The sequence below is a fragment of the Cuculus canorus genome, chromosome 6, assembly GCF_017976375.1.
Source record: "Cuculus canorus isolate bCucCan1 chromosome 6, bCucCan1.pri, whole genome shotgun sequence".
Classification (NCBI taxonomy): Eukaryota; Metazoa; Chordata; class Aves; order Cuculiformes; family Cuculidae; genus Cuculus; species Cuculus canorus.
The window spans coordinates 323,021-338,995 of record NC_071406.1 but is presented as its reverse complement, the minus strand read 5'-3'; the positions used below and the strand labels follow the sequence as shown (position 1 = coordinate 338,995).

At 49.9% G+C, this 15,975-nt stretch overlaps 1 protein-coding gene across 9 annotated transcripts in view; it reads left to right on the top strand.

Annotated features, from left to right (window-relative positions):
- The window catches only part of PKP4 (plakophilin 4), a 73,357-nt gene extending 69,797 nt beyond the window's left edge, over positions 1-3,560 (top strand). For 3 of the 9 annotated variants that reach the window (XM_054069309.1, XM_054069306.1, XM_054069303.1), the window contains exons 20-22: positions 1,043-1,174; positions 1,936-2,009; positions 2,567-3,560. In XM_054069309.1, the coding sequence (XP_053925284.1) occupies positions 1,043-1,174; positions 1,936-2,009; positions 2,567-2,815 (455 nt within the window). In that variant the 3' untranslated portion in view covers positions 2,816-3,560. The remainder of the gene's footprint in view (positions 1-1,042; positions 1,175-1,935; positions 2,010-2,566) is intronic. The other 6 variants (XM_054069308.1, XM_054069307.1, XM_054069305.1 and 3 more) reach the window with 2 other exon arrangements.
- The last annotated feature ends 12,415 nt before the right edge of the window (positions 3,561-15,975 follow it).

The following is a 15,975-nucleotide window of genomic DNA, read 5'->3' as shown; positions in this document are numbered from 1 at the left end:
TGCTACGAATTCTATCTAAAGCACGGGGGTCACTGCTGTCTCTCTTTAAACCTAAGTGCTGCACGTACTCTGCATGTGACTTGTGCTGTCACTGCTGGCGCCACAGGCGCCACGGGGTTTGTGGCTATCTCTGCGTTAGCATTTTAGTTCAAGCACTTTGGAGCACATCTCACCCCTTCCTCCTTACTGCAGACCAAACTGCAGTCTCGGACCACTGACTTGTGTTCTTTTGGGATGAAGCCAGGTGGGATGGGGGCTTCCAGACCAGCAGACTCCAGCTGCTCAGGGGCTCCAGCTGCCAGGATCAGGGTGGCCTCGGAGCTAAGCATGGCCCTCAGAGGGCACATCTGGGCTTTGTCACCTGGTTGCCTCTGCAGAGCCAGTCCCACGCTGAAGGAGTTGGCGTTACAGATGGAGTCTTACCACATGTGGGTACACGGTAGGGTAGAAAGCAGCAAGCCAATAGCGAGGAACATGTGTTCATTCCCAGTTATCTACAAGCAACAAATACAAAAGTCTTACTTTTCTGACTCCCCCTCATTTATCCTGTCATTGGTTCCTTAAACTTCTTCAGCGCTAGAGTTTAGATCTGCCTGAGGGGGCTGATACAAAACCTACCTGAAGCCTTGTCTGTTGTCTTCATTTAGCATTTCCTTGTATCCAGTTTACTCTTCTATTTTTATGGGAATAGAGTTCTGTTAGTAGAGAGAAGTATCTGCTGTGGCTTCCAGAAGAAGTGAGCAGTCCCTACAATACTCCTGTGTAATTACTACTTTACACAAAAGTGACAGCCCTCACGCGTCCTTCATGACAAGGGTGACAAACAAGGACTTAACCAGGGATTTATTTCCCCATGAGAATTAAACCTCTAGAGCGTCTTCAGAAGGGAAAGAAAGTGCATTGTTCATCCAGGAAAACCAGTCTACTGGCTTTGTCTGTTGTCCGTCTCTCTCATCCATTAATCCTTGAGGAGTGAAGGAATGAGGAGAGAATAACGAGAGGCTTTTGTTGGATATCCTGATAACATTTATTTTTTCATCAGTGGGCAGCACATCCTCATCGCCGGCTTTATTAGGAATTAGAGAACCCCGCTCGGAATACGATAGAACGCAACCTTCTATGCAGTATTACAGTAACCAAGGCGATGTCATTGCACATAAAGACATATACACAGGTAAGGTACTGGCAAGGGGAGCTCTTAACTGGAATGCATCAATGTTCCTTAGGTGAGCAGTTCATGCAGCAAGGATATAGACAGCTGTGTTGGCAAGCTTCTTACTGCTTACTGCCCTTTTCTGTTTTTATTCGCTATGTTCATTGCGTGGGGAACAGAACAGGGTTTTCATCTCTGCTCTTTTCTTTAGCATTGCACACATTGCCACAATATGAGAAAATCTGCTCACGTGGTGGGAAGGGAGCAGTGTGGGGAATTTGCATTTTTATTTAAAATCCTATTACAGAAAGTTGTTTTATTATGCACAATTTAATTATTACTTTTGTTGTTTATAGTAATAGCATTGTTATGTTATTACAAGCGTTTGGCTGTATATTATAATAGTATCATATTATTGTATTGATGAATAATACCAATAATACCAATCTTTTCCCTGATCTCCCTGTTCCTTTGTGCTATTCATCGTGAGTCGCAAAACAGCAAAAATGATAGTGAACAGAGAGAAGGAAATTCCTTAGTTTAAAGGTTATTGGTCTGTAAAACAAATCCAGGCAACACCAGGCAGCCTCATAGTTCCGGTTTAATGCCTACCGAGGGACAAAGCTTGCCTGGAGCATCACTGTGCTATATAGTGAGCAGATACGAAAATCTGCAGCCTTAGTTGTTTGTGTGCTGCATGATTTCTGGGTAAAGCAGAAGCAGATGGACTCAGAGAGGAAAGGATAAGGACTGACATTTCTGCCATAACTGTTTTCTGACAGGTTCCAGCAAGCCTTCACCAGTCTACATCAGTTCCTATTCTTCACCAGCAAGGGAACAGAACCGACGGCTGCAGGTGACTCTAAAATTCCCTTCCAAAATGACAGCGCTGCCAGACACAGCCGTGTTTGGCTGGGACTCGGGGCAGCTAAGCACACATTGGGATGTTGGAGCGTCTCTAGCGCAGTCGGTTTGCGGTTGGGCATTAAGACACTTAGCAGCACGAGGGCAGCGGTCGGGCTTTTCCCATGTGCTCTCCTTCCCCATCCACAGATTTCAGCCTGGCCTTTTTGTGGTGGGATCTGAGACGACTTTTCCAAGTTGAGTTTTCTTTTTCTGGTCAGGAGGGTGAGGTTCCTTACTTCCTGTGCTCTGGAAGTACAACTTTGGTGAGCCCCGGGCTCCCCAGTGAGCGCAGGAGGTGCACAGGCAGGCTGCAGAGTTTCCCCAGTTCGTTCCATTTAAAATCGGGTGCATTTCCTGGGGCTTCAGAAGCCGCATTGCTGTCGGCACTGGTAGCGCCGCACTTCCCTCTTTGGGGAAAGGCTCTGCGTGACATGTGTGAAGTTGAGACACAAGTATTTTCCCTGCTCATCATATGATGAAAGTTATTTTCTGTCACTTTGTCGGCAGCATCAGCAGTTGTACTACAGTCAGGAGGACACCAACAGAAAAAACTACGATGCCTACCGGCTGTACTTGCAGTCCCCACACAGCTACGAAGATCCCTACTTCGACGACCGAGTCCACTTCCCTGCTGCTGCGGACTACACAACGCCGTACGGACTGAAATCAGCCACCAACTACGTAGACTTTTATTCCACGCGATGTTCCTCTTACAGAGCGGAGCAGTACCCGGGCTCGCCCGACTCCTGGGTGTAGCGTTGGGGAGGGAAACGACAGCGTGCTCCTTGTCTCACTCCAAAAGAAATGGAATGACCGCACTCGCCAGTTCGGTTGTGAAATGTGCAAGTGAAAGGAAAGAAGGAACGAGGAAGGGTTTTCTAATTTTTTTTTTTTTATTTTGAGTGAGGAATTGTCAGGAAGAAACACTGGAAGGGCTGGGTTTGCTCTGCTTAGGTGTTAGCTGTAACTACTTGTAGCCTCTAGTTTGGTGAGGGTGTGGGCGACGTGATGAAAGGTTTGAGAATCGATTAAAATGAATTTGGGGAGCTTGTAGGTCAGAGCAAATTAAAGCTGATTTTTTTTTTTAATCTGAATAAAAGTCTTGTTCTGATAGTTTGTACAGAAAAAAATCAAATGGATGCCCTTGTTTTATTGCTATTACTAAATGTCAGGATTATATGCTACTACGTCTTGTACATTTCTGCCGTTGGTGTAAATATGGCGATGCCACGCTGATTCCAAGTGCCATCCATGTGTATCGAGTGTGTCGTTCTACAGGAATTGAGACATCGTGTGCAAATAGAAACCCAAGAAAATGTTATAAATTTTAAAAGGAAAAAAAAAAAAACTTCTAAGAGTGAGCAATGTGCAAAGAAAGTACAGAAGTGAGAAGAAGCACAAGATCCAGTCCGGTCGATCTCCACCTCCCATTCCCTGCCTATTTCATAAGAAACTTCACTGCCATTTTCTATGCACATGGAATAACAATAAATATGGAAGTCTCATCCATGGAAAGCTGTTCCCGGTTCGTTTGTTTTTTTTATTTTCCGTATTCAGAAACAAATAACAGGAATATGAGGCTGAACTGTGTGGTTTCGAGCAGGTTAAATCTATCAAAGCGTTTGGGCTGTTTCCCCAGCTTTCTTCAGCGCACAGATCCCGAGTCTGTCAGGCTGGGAGGCCAAAGCATGAGATTCTGCGCTTCCCTCCCAGTGCTCCTTACACCAGGACGTTTACTTTTGATGGGGCAATCGAAGATGTTTCAGAGCTCCATTCAGGTTTCTTCCTGTGACTCCTCCACTCCTCCCCATTTTAGACCCCATTTTGGCCACGTTCTGCTGGGATTTATTTACAATAAAAACCTTTGATTATTTTAAGTAACTAACCCACATGCTTGCCTCCTGCCCTGAAGCTGTTAATATCACGCTGTCTGGAATGACGAGTATCGGTCCCCATCGCTACAGGTTTCGTTTGTGTTCAGCATTTCCAAGTACCCTGATTGCGTCTGTGGAACGGGAAGAGGTAAGCAGACTTGCTGCAGGTTTGGGTAATGAGGCAAATTCCCTTTTCCTTCCTTGGCTGGGCTGCTCCAGCCCCTGCCCGCAGAAGAGGAGCACAGAAGGGGTGAGCAGCGCAGCAGCAAGATGGGTCTGGGCTTCAGGAGGCGGCCAAGCATCTTCCCCAGCTACAGCACGAGGCGCGTGCTGCCGAGGGCCAGTGCTGGGCAGGCAGGGCCTTCTCTTTCTGCAAGACCTTGTTTTGTCTCTGAGGATAGGAAGCCGTTCCCACTTACTTGACTGGGTTTCTTTCCTGTAATGCCAGTTTCTCCGCTGCCCTTTCACCGTTGCTCTGCGGGCAGAGCCGCACAAGCCTTGGCGCACAGGCCGACATGGAGCAGCCACTGCCGGACCCTCTGTCTGAGCCGGGGCACTCACCCAGCTTCAGAGAACAAAATAATGGGCAGGAAGGGTTGTCACCTGCTGATCTTTGCTGCTTTGAATCTGCTAATCTCCAGAAAAAGAGGGAGGGCAGCATTTCAACAGGGCAGATGATGGCTGAAGATTTTTGTGTATCTGAGGCAGTTCTGACAAGGTCAAAAGTGGGGAGATTTGGGACAGTGCCCCGATTTCCAGCTGTCATACTATAGAATATAAACATGGTTCATTAGTTTGTTCTGTCTCATGTATTTATGCGGTTTTACCAATTATCTCCTGGTGCTACACTGGTAAAAACCTGCCCGGTGTATTTGCTGGTGAATTGCCTCGAGTTGTAGCTTCAGATTGAATGTGGGGAGAACCAGGGCATAATTCCATGTCATTGTTTGCTTCCGTAGCACAGCCTGGCGTCTGGGCCCTTCATCAAGATGTCGGGAGCATGAATGTGAGCTGAAAGCTTCTGAAATGTGTTCTGTTCACAGTTCTGTGGCCAGGTTGGTGCTCCCTGAGAAAGGTGACAACTGCTAACATTTCGGAAAAGAGTCTGAGGAGGGGATGCGAATTCAGTAGTTCCAGAGCAGCGGAGCCCTGGAAATGTACTCCTTTGTTTCTACCCTTCTGGCAGTTGCAAACATAGTGAAAGGAAAATGGGAATTAATCTTCAAACGTAGGGAGTTAAACAGGGTTTGGATTAGAGTGGATCGAGGTGGTGTCCAGGGAGACTCGAGTGGGATGGTACCTATCCTTCTCCACAAGTGGCACCGCTGAGGACAATTGGACACAGTGCTGACCTCAGTGAAACCCTTCTGCTCACTGAATGCCGGAGAACTTCAGGAACAAACGCAGAAAGGAATGTGGCCACAATTGTAAAAAGCTAAATACCATATGCTTAAAAAAGGATATGAATCCCAGCTGAATTTGGATTGTTAATTAAACAGGCTCAAAAGAACCTTGGCCCCTAAAGAGATTTTTTTCCTCTTTTTGTGTTTTTGTGGCAATAGGTGACTGTCCGTCTCTCAGCTGCCTGACCCTCAGTTCTGCTGGATGGCTGTCTATAGACTCCCAAAGCCTCTGCCGGTGACTGCCACCTCGGGGCAGTTTATCCTCACCGAGAATATGGAATACAGCTGCTGTTCCCTTGTCAACACAGCACAGGCAAATCACTTCTGACTCATCCAGTGCTGATGTGAGGAGGGCACCCTGTAAATAAACTGAACAATTGATATTTCTCTGCTGAGGCAGGGTAGCAGTAAAAGCCTTCCTGCTGAGCAAATACTTAAGTAAAAAAAAGTTTATTTTGTTATCTTTCCTTCAGGTCATTTTATCTGAAATACTTCCTTTCCTCAATCAAAACAGTCATCACTCACCTCCGCCTAAGTCCTTATCAGCAGCGATGTGGACTATCGACTTTAATATTTGCAAAGTACATTGCTTTTCTAGGGAGGAAATTGCTGTGCGGCAAAGCTGTTTCCTGCCTCATGCACGCAGAACTAGAATATCTATGAGATCAGGTTTAGACTGGACGCCCTTCTGCTGGTGCTGGAGCAGCTCCTGTACGAGGATGGGCTGGGAGGGTTGGGGTTCTTCAGCCTAGAGGAGAGAAGGCTGTGGGGAGACCGTAGAGCAGCTTCCAGTGCTGAAAGGGGCTCCAGGAAAGCTGGGGAGGGGCTGTTCACAAAGGCTTGTGGTGACAGGACTGGGGGCAATGGGTTTAAATGGAGAGGAGCAGATTTAGGCTAGACATAAGGAAGAAATTCTTTACAATGAGGGTGGGGAGGCCCTGGCCCAGGTTGCCCAGAGCAGTGGTAGCTGCCCCATCCCTGGAGGTTCCAGGCCAGGTTGGACGGGACTTGGAGCCCCTGATCCAGTGGGAAGTGTCCCTGCCCATGGCAGGGGTGGGACTGGATGGGCTTTGAGGTCCCGTCCAATCCAAACCATTCTGTCATTCTGTGATTCTTCTGCTCCACAGCCCCAGCTGACAGCAGCTGCCCATGAGGGAGCTGCCGGGCTCTCACACCACGGGGTCTCCCACCTTTCCTCCTGCGTTTCCCCCTTCCCTGGCTTCCACTTACTCACACCTCAGGTTTACAGTCTCCCTGCGCCCCTCGCGCTCCTCACACCAGTATGAGACAGGCAGGAGCTGGTGCTTGTCTGCATTACCCAGTTCTTTCTAGAGCACCTCGAGCAAACAGTGGAACCTTCAGTACTGTTGGTGTTGTTTGAAAACCTGGAGCAGCTTAAAGGCTGGTTGGTTTCCTTTGTTTTTCAATCTGAAATGGGAGCCTGCTGAAGTTTATGGGAGAAGAATGCACATTAATGCAATGAGGTGCTGCGATTTAATCTAGTTGGCAGAGACCAAAACCCCTGGGCTCGGTGACTGTGGGTTGGTTTGAGTATGCCAGGATGCGAGTTTAAGGTCTTCGTGGGATCTCTTTGGCTTGACTTCTGTGCACGTGTGTGTTTAGAAGTGAAGTCATCACAGAAGACAGTGAGACCCTCATGATCCCTCAGTTTCACCCCAAATGTGACCGGTACAGGACGGAATCCTCTGCTGGTGAGGCTGGGGGGGTCTCCTCTCCCGTCTGCCCCTCCCTGCAGGTGTGGCCGTTTTCCACCAGCCCGAGGATGGCCTTGGTTCCTGTAGGACTAAGTGTAAGTACTGGCCTTTTTGCATCCCAGTGCGCACGTTATCACTGCTAGAGAGAAACTCTCTGAAAAACAGGTAGTTAGCTTTCAGGAAATGAAGTTACTTAGACAAGACTGAGCTGAAGTCAGGAACTGGTCCTACTTTAACTCAGACCACAGCATTCTGTTAACAGAAAACTCCCTCTGGCACTTCATTTATAGTGGCTACCACCAGTGTTTAGTTTGTTCTTCCAAGAGGAGGACTACTACAATGCTGACGGCTTGAGTAGTGCCAACTCTCCAGCTAGCAAAGACGAATACCAAGTCTCTCTGGCTCCCCAGCTCTTTGCTAACACTTGAGATTTTGTAGAGGTTTGACCAGTATCAAGAGTAGCTTAAGAAATGTCAGTGGTTGTTCATTACACATGTACGATTTTTGCCACAAGAGGCTGCTCTGCACCTGCAGCCTCTGGGTGAGCTGCAGCAAACACAGCTGCTTTCCTACCAGGAGTTAAGTTTTAATCTGCTGGAAAAGTTTCAGAGAAGAAACTAGTAGGTGAGCTCCTGGAAGCATTGTTTGGTCTCTCACAGAGGACATGAGTACCTAGAAACTGTAAAGATAGAAAGGGCATAACCCGATGGCAACAATGTGGTGTCCAATTCCTTAGCCTTCCTCTGTTCTCTGTGTTCGTAGCCACAGTGAGTGACAGATGAAATGGGGCACAAGGACCAGGGTGAAGCATATGCTGTTAGTAGACTGGGATCGGATAAATTCACATCCGTGGTGTGAGACAAGACAGCCATAACCTTTGTGAGAGGGGGAAAAACAGGAAATGCTGAAGGATTTCAGTGGCTGGAAATGGAAAAATTATCTGAACAGAGGAGCGGAAGGAGCAGAGGGCAGACAGTTAAAGTAAAAAACCAGCTGTGGGCTAAATCCTCCCCAAAAGGGAACTCTTGATGGGAGCCAAAAACCTCTGTGTTGCTGGCATCAAGAACACTGCTCTGCTGAGAAAAATGGGGAAACGCTAACATCGAGCTTTAGTTAAAAATATTTTGTTTCTGAGATCCCTTGTGGAACAGCAGGACCTAAATCCAATGGACTATAAATATGATTGCAAAACTTCTGGGTTCATCACAGAGGAAGAGACAGTGGCTGCTGGACCGGGCAAGGAACAGATCCAGAACAGTGTAGTCATAGCTCGGTTCCTTGTCTCAGATTTTAGAGACAAAGACAAAATCAGAAAAGGCTGCCAGAGCCAAGACATTTCCTCTGAGAGAGACAATTCCTTTCTTTACAGACCCATAGCTCATCACACAGGCAAAACTAAGGGAAGAGAATGTGATGCAGAGGAGTCTCCTGCAGAAGTAAGACAAGGTGCTGGCCAAGTCCCACACAGTATTTCACTATTGTTTTGGGACGAGCCTGCAGCTACGGAGCTGCTAAAGCGTGAGATAACAACTTCATAGTATCATAGAATAGTTAGGGTTGGAAGGGACCTTAAAGATCATCCAGTTCCACCCCCTGCCACGGGCAGGGACATCACACTGGATCGGGCTGCCCAAGCCCCATCCAACCTGGCCTGGAACGCCCCCCAGGGATGGGGCAGCCACAGCTTCCCTGGGCAACTGCGCCAGTGCCTCATCACTCTCATGGTGAAGAAATTTCCCCCTTACGTCTAGTCTAAATCTGCCCCTCTCCAGTTTATAGCCATCGTCCCTCGTCCTATCACTCCAAGCTTTTGTGAACAGTCCCCCCCCCAGCTTTCCTGTAGCCGCCCTGCTCTGCGGTGATGGGCCTGAGAGGCTTTGTCTCCGTGTCCCTCTGCCCCTCTAACACCGCACAAGGCAATCGCGTCGGGTCCTGGAGAGGACGCTCCTCTGGCCTCTAAGCCCAGCTCTACATCCTGAACACAGGCCTGGATCCTCGTGCACCCCCACAGCCCTGAGGGGAGATGCTCTGTGAAACGCAGACCCGTGCTGAGAGCATGCCGGTAGACCCTGCCACTATAATAGTAACTTAATCTGGCTGTTAGATGTAGATTTCATTTTTCATGATGAATTACATATGGAAATAGTTCCTAGTGTGAGAGTTAATCGGCAAGTTTTGCTGCAGCTGGTTTGCGTGTTTAATTATCTTATAATATAAATCTGTCTTGCACCAAGAGAGAATATGCAGACAACCTCCAAACGTGGAGAAACAACCTGAAAGAATAAACACTCTCTTAGAGTTGCAAGAATTTATCGATGTACTTAATTGTCCTGTGTAAGATGCCGTTGTCTTAGGTCAGGAGAGAATCTGAAGGGAGTCTTCAGACGTGGTTGGGTAGCCTAAAACACTAAAACATTCTTTGGGGACTTCCACGGTTCTAAAACTAGTTTATCCACCCGCTGCTTCCGTCAGGCGCGATGCCGCGCTCCGAAGGGCATCCCTCTCGGTGCCCGACTGGGAAATAGAAATATTGTTGCCTCTGCTTTGAAGACATTGTCCTTTTCAGCGTTTCGCGGTGAAAGAGCGTGTCCCCCCGGCAGCCCTTACCATTATTTATGCACGTATTTCGGACTGTCCCCACCGCCCGCCTCCTCGGCGAGAGGAGGATTCAGTTTCTAATTCTCGGTGTGAAGCGGGCGCGGGGGCGGGCGGGGCTGGCGAGGAGCACGGCCGCTCCCGTATCGCTGCTGCGCTCACGGTGGCGGCACCGAACCCGCGTGTGAGCACTTCCCGCCCCACTCTTAACTCCGATCCCGTTTCAGTGAGGCCCCCGGAGCGGCTCCCGCGGGACCCCGGCGCCTGCGCGCTCCGGGAGGGGTGCGGGGCTCGCCGTCCATCTCCGCCCATCTCCGCCGTACCAGAACCGCCCGCCGCCCTCAGGCCCCGCGGCGCAGAGCGCGCACGGGCCTCCCCCAAGTGGACGGGGCCCCGCACCGCACCGCACCGCACCGCCTCGAGCCCCGCCCCGCGCCGCGCCCCGCCTCGAGCCCCGCCTCGCGCCCCTCCTCGAGCCCCGCCTCGCGCTCCGCCTCGCGCTCCGCCGCGAGCCCCGCCCCGCGCCCCGCCCCGCGCCCCGCCCCGCGCCCCGCCCCGCGCCCCTCCTCGCGCTCCGCCTCGCGCCCCTCCTCGCGCCTCGCCTCGCGCCCCTCCTCGTGCCCCTCCTCGTGCCCCGCCTCGCGCCCCTCCTCGCGCCCCGCCTCGCGCCCCGCCCCGCGCTCCGCCTTGAGCCCCTCCCCGCGCTCCTCCCGCCTCGCGCCCCTCCTCGTGCCCCGCCTCGAGCCCCTCCTCGCGCCCCTCCTCGCGCCCCTCCTCGTGCCCCGCCTCGCGCCCCGCCTCGCGCCCCTCCTTGTGCCCCGCCTCGCGCCCCTCCTCGCGCCCCTCCTCGTGCCCCGCCTCGCGCCCCTCCTCGCGCCCCTCCTCCCGCCCCGCCTCGCGCCCCGCCTCGCGCCCCGCCTTGAGCCCCTCCCCGCGCCCCGCCTCGCGCCCCTCCTCGTGCCCCGCCTCGAGCCCCGCCTCGCGCCCCGCCTCGCGCCCCGCCCCGCCCAGCGGGGGATCCGGTACCGCGAGGCGCGGGGCGGGGCGGGTGGCGCTGCTCCCCGCGCTCCTCCCGCCGCGCCGGGGCCGGGCCCGCGGACCGAGGTGAGGGAACGGCGCCCCGAGCGGGGCGATCGGACGGGGAGCGGTTGGACTAGGGGCCGGGGCGGGGCTGGTACCGAGAGGCCGGGGGGGGCGGGGGCGCGGGCGGGGGCGCGGAGTGTGGGGAGGGCAGAGCCCGGGCCGCTCTGTGAGGCGCTCGCCGTGGCCGCCCTCGGGCGGAGGGCACGGGCGGCCCTTCCGTACCGGGCGGCCCCGCGGCAGCCCCGAGCCGCCCCGCGCGGTCTTGTTCCCTGCGCAGAACCGGCACAGGGCTCTTCTGGGCCTCGGTGGCGGCGTTCCGGGGCGCTCGGGTTCTGAGCCCGGCTCCTCGGCCGCGGGGGCCGCTCGGCTGCCGGCGGTTCGCGGAAGCCCTGCGCTGTCTCCTATGGGTCGTAGCTGCTGATTAAAAATAGCCCGATGCTTATAAAATTAAAAATACCAGGAAATAAGGGGAAATGAACGCGGTGCCTTCGATCCCACAGAATTTCCTCCCGCTGTAGTTTGATATGTAGCTGCCAAAAATGAGCCCTGCTGAAAATGAGCCTTCCCCGCTTGTCCTGATCCGATAGTAAGTGCCGGAGAAGTAGCGTTGTGTTGTTAAATAACGCTGGAAAAAATGGTAGGCGTAAAGATGATTTCTTTTTGCTGTTGCTAGGATGGTTTATCTAGAGCGCCGTTTGTATAGATGCTGTAAAGTGCTGGTTGTCTTGCTTTTCAGTTTCGATAACCCTTGGAATGTGCAAGTGGTGATCAATTGTGTCTACTTTAGAGCTACAACGTATTTGTTTCGTGGCCAAAGCTGTTCAGCTTCCTCTAACAGTCTGTAGGAAAAAGCATTTTGTGTGTCTAACCGCAGTCCTAAGTCGATGCCATAGCAACTTCATGAGCCCAGCATATACTTTTGAAGACAGCTGAGCAGTCTGTGCTGGTTTTCTGTAGCAGAATTTCTTGCCATCATCAGAACTAAACCTCTCTTTGCAGAGGAAAGATTGATCACAACCCTTCAAACTCTCATGTCAGTAAGAACTTCAGACCAACCTGTTGGTTGCTTGCAGTGACACTCAAACTTATCTCTAAGTTGAAATTTATAGTAATGGTTTTAAAGTTAAGATTTTTCTGTAGAGATTATGTTTTGACTAAAAAAAAAATCAGTATTTTAATCTCTGTCAAGAGCTAGATCTTTGTGTTTTCCAGAAAAAGAGAAAGGTGTGGGTAAGGTTGGAGAAAACTGGGTTAGTTCATGTCTGTTGGTCGCTTTCAGCTCCCAAGACGTAACTTGGAGGCTGGAGAGTGTATTTATCACAAAACTGTGGCAAGAAAACAGCGTGTGGCCCAGTGAATGTGTAAAGTTGTGTTTTTTCACAGATGTTTGTGTACAGGAGGCGCTGCTGTCAGAAGGCTGACTTCTCAGTGATGGGTAAAGGTACCAAACTTAAAAGCCGCCAAAGCAAGCACTGAAACAGTGTGTGATCCTCATTGTGTTTGGTTTTGCAATTGACTTCAGTTTAGAATGTAACTCGTTTTTTTTAAATTAAAGAAAAAAAAAAAGAAAGCTTGTTTTGGTGGAGCCTTAAACCCATTGATGTTGTCATGAAGAGGAATAAATAAAGGGATCAGTTGCTTATTAATACAGAATATCTGTTCCATGGCCTGATACCAGTGTGCCTACTTCCTCTGCTTGTCTTCCACTGCCTTCTTTTAAAGTTCATTGTTATAGCATGACCCTTTCAGGCCAGGTAACAAGAAATGTCTATTTATTTCTCCATTCCGTGACTGGGGATAGCTGCTGGGATGTGTGCTTTATTACCTGAGACAATACCATCTACGATTGAGTATTTCTTTTAGTTTCTTCTCTCTTCATGGTCTGGAATAATACGTCCTAATGAGGGTGCCAGTTTGAAAACAAATCCCGCTGGCTTGTTGGGTGAAGTGCCTTGCAGATCAGCCATCTTGCCTGCCTGGGAGCGTCTCCTCACCATGTCAGTCTGTAAGTGTTTGTAGAGGAGAACTTGCTAGGTTTCACAGGCCTTGCAGAGCTTCCAGCTTTGAGTCTTGCTGGGTCTCACACACGGACCAGGTCAGCGATACCTTTAAGTGTGTTCCTTGCATGGCTGTTAGTGGAAATGCAGATGTCTGAGGCCAGAGCAGGAGCAGCTTCAAGAATCTCGAAGTTGGTGGTGTTGCTTGGTTAGTTATGGCACGCCTGACCTTTTGCTGTAAATGTTCTGTAAGTGCACGTGGGGGTTTTGGGTTTTAGTGTTTGCCTGGTGACTTGTGTGGCGAAGCGCTGCTTTTTAAAGAACCTCCCAGGCACTTCTGCAATCCAGGTGACCAAATTATTTTGGGAATAGGGCTGATCTTGGAGGCGTCTAGTTCTTTCTCACGCTCCATGAATTCAGTGATATCTGGATGTGTATGGACTGGACAGCTAGGTGCAACGTAAGAGTTCTAGTGACAGTCCAAAGACTTTGTAAGGAGTCTTTCTGTCTGCATCCAAGCTGCTGCTCTGTTGAGTCCTCTAATTCAGGTGGCAGAGCACGCTTGGCCACACTGAGGAGCGCTGCCTCTAGGTTAAACTCCTGGCTTCCTCTGCACAGGTCCATCCCTTTTGCACACATGGTGAGGGCTGCTGATTGCCTGCTGCCCATCTCATGTATTTGGTAATAAACAGTGTTAAAAGTGCCTGTAAAAGGTTCGCTGCATTGCACTGGAGTTGTCTATGGTGTGGGCTGGGGGGTTTTGTGTTGTTGGGTTTTTTGTTTTTTTTTTTTTTTGTTCAGTGGTGGGTTTGTTGTTTTTCTGTTTTGTGTTTTCCTTAGGACCGAATCTTTGTCTTGGTTAAATTTAGATCCAGCAGGAGAGAAGCTGGAACTTGTTAGGAACACAGGAAACGCCCTGGAAGAGAGCGTTTGATGTGTGTGTTTGTATGTAGCTGTGAACTCTGCAGCTGTGCGGCTGGAGTTGCTGCAGGGAGCCCTGTTCGGGTCAGGACTGCATCTCCAAATGCTGCATTAGCTTCTAGTGGAACTCCAGTGCCATGCATTTAGTGCAATTAAGTATTAATTATTAAGTGTCTATGGATTGTCAAAAGCTAGTGGTACTTGTAAGTCAAATTCAAAGCTGTTGCACTTAGAACAGCTGAGGTGGGTAATGGTTGAAAAAGGCAGAGTCTGCATTAAACTGCTTCAGCTTTGTGTTATCTGGGAAAATACCGAAATCTGGGCAGTCTGAAGAGCGTGCTTTTCTTCTTTGCCATTCATCTCTTAACAGATGTCCTCTCCTTAGGACCTGTGTTTCTGACTGTACTTTAACAAGGTAGGATTTAAACAATATACCAGTAAGAATAAATAGAAGCTAAGTGTGACCATTGCTTTTTGAAACTTCGATGAGATGGAAGTGAGGCAGTTTAATGTGTGCGTTGCTTTTGGTTCAGGCTTGGGTTTTTTTCTGCTTGTATTTTTTGTTTTGTTTTTGAACAAAAATGACAAAACACAAAATATTCTTAATGTGGATTTTGGAGGGAGACTGGTTTTGTGGTTTACACCAGAAATGCCTTTGAGTTGAGTCGATTATTTAGTTAATATGGTTCAAGGTCTGTTTTACACTGGGCTAAATTCCCACTGCGGTCACAACGGGATTTTTGTGTGTTAGTAAGTTCTGAGTTCCTGGATTTTTCTACAATATTTGCCAGAAACTGGAAGTTTGAGGACAAGAGGGAGGAAGAATTCTGCCACGAAGCGTAGGCATGGTTTTGCTGTGACACAGTTAAATTCTCAGCCAGCTGCTGACATGGCATCTTTGTGTGCATGCAGAAGTTCCTTGGAAAAGTTCAAGAGACAGTGAAAAGACACTGGAGAAAGCTGTGCTTTGTCTTTGGTTAAATAGTGCTTGGCAAAGGTAGACAGGAGCATAGGAACGTTGTGCCTCCCAGCACTGTGTACCAAACTGATGTACAATTTCAGAAGTCATTGATGTATTTAATGCTCCGGGAACGCAGAGCTGGTGTGTGCAGGGGGTGCTTATTCTCTCTCTAAGCTGTTGTTTGTGTCACTGTGGAGCATTACCATGTGCGTTTTCAGCAGGTTTGCAGCACTCCAGTCAGTGAGAGACAGGGGCACTCTGAGAAGTTGCACACTCATTCAGGGGAACTAGGCATGGTTTGAAGACCTGGGGGAAAGTTTTCCTTGACCAAAAAGGCTACACTTTCTTTAAAAGACAGTATGAGAACCAGGGCAACAGTGACACAAGGTTGTTCTGTTCTGTTGAAGTTCAGGGCTCTGTAAAGCCTGCACCAGAGGACGTGCTGAAAGGTTTAAGAGAGGACAGCTTCCCTTTGCCCCCACCCAGAGGGCCCTGCGCTGAGGGTCCTGCAGGGCTCTGCGTCCCCTGCAGAAGTGTGCCGCACCCGCGCCGTATCGGGGTCACCCTGGAGAACTGGGCTTCTGGAGAGGGCTGTTTTCATCAGTGCGGAGTTCCAGGGTCTGGCTAACCAGCACCTGAGAGATCCGACACTGTCACGCCACCCGGCAGAGATGAAATTCCATTCTTGCTGTTTTCACTGTGTCCGCTAACAGGAAGAACAAATGCTTTTCTCCTTAGTGAGCCTGGCTTAAGCCTCCTCTCCTGAATTTTTATTTTCCCTCAGGAAAAAAAAATGAACTTTGTTTCTTTTCAGTTTCCCCTTCATTTGGAGGATTCAGAGTTAAGTGAGTCCTTGTTGGTGTTACATCTTCTGCTCTGCTCTTCACGCAGCAGTGTACTCAGCTTATTTGATCTGGATGGGATTTGGACCCTTGCCTGTGGAGGGGAAGCTTCCTGGCATCTGGATTAGAGGCTTTTACCGGTGCTTAGCTGTTTAATTACTTAGGACAACTGTAAAATTTTAATAAATATGGGCTTGCCAGGTATTTCATATTTTTGGTAAGAGCAAGTAAGATCTTGTCTGCACTGGGGAGTTCCTGCAGAGCCAGGCAGGGTGTGAATGCGAAGCGCTCTTCCCTTGTATAAACAGGCCTTTGATTTTCCTTCAGGAGCGCGCTTTGGGATGTTCACATGTGCCGTTGTCCCCAGTTTAAGCTCTGTGGTGGCCTTGGGGCTGATGAAGAATGGTACCTAAAGCGTACATTTAGTGAGTGATCTTGCTGATTTCAGCAGTCTGCTCCTGAAGGGAGGGTACACACGTGTTGGGCTGTGGCAGGATGGTAGACGTGCTGGTAAGCCTTTGTGGT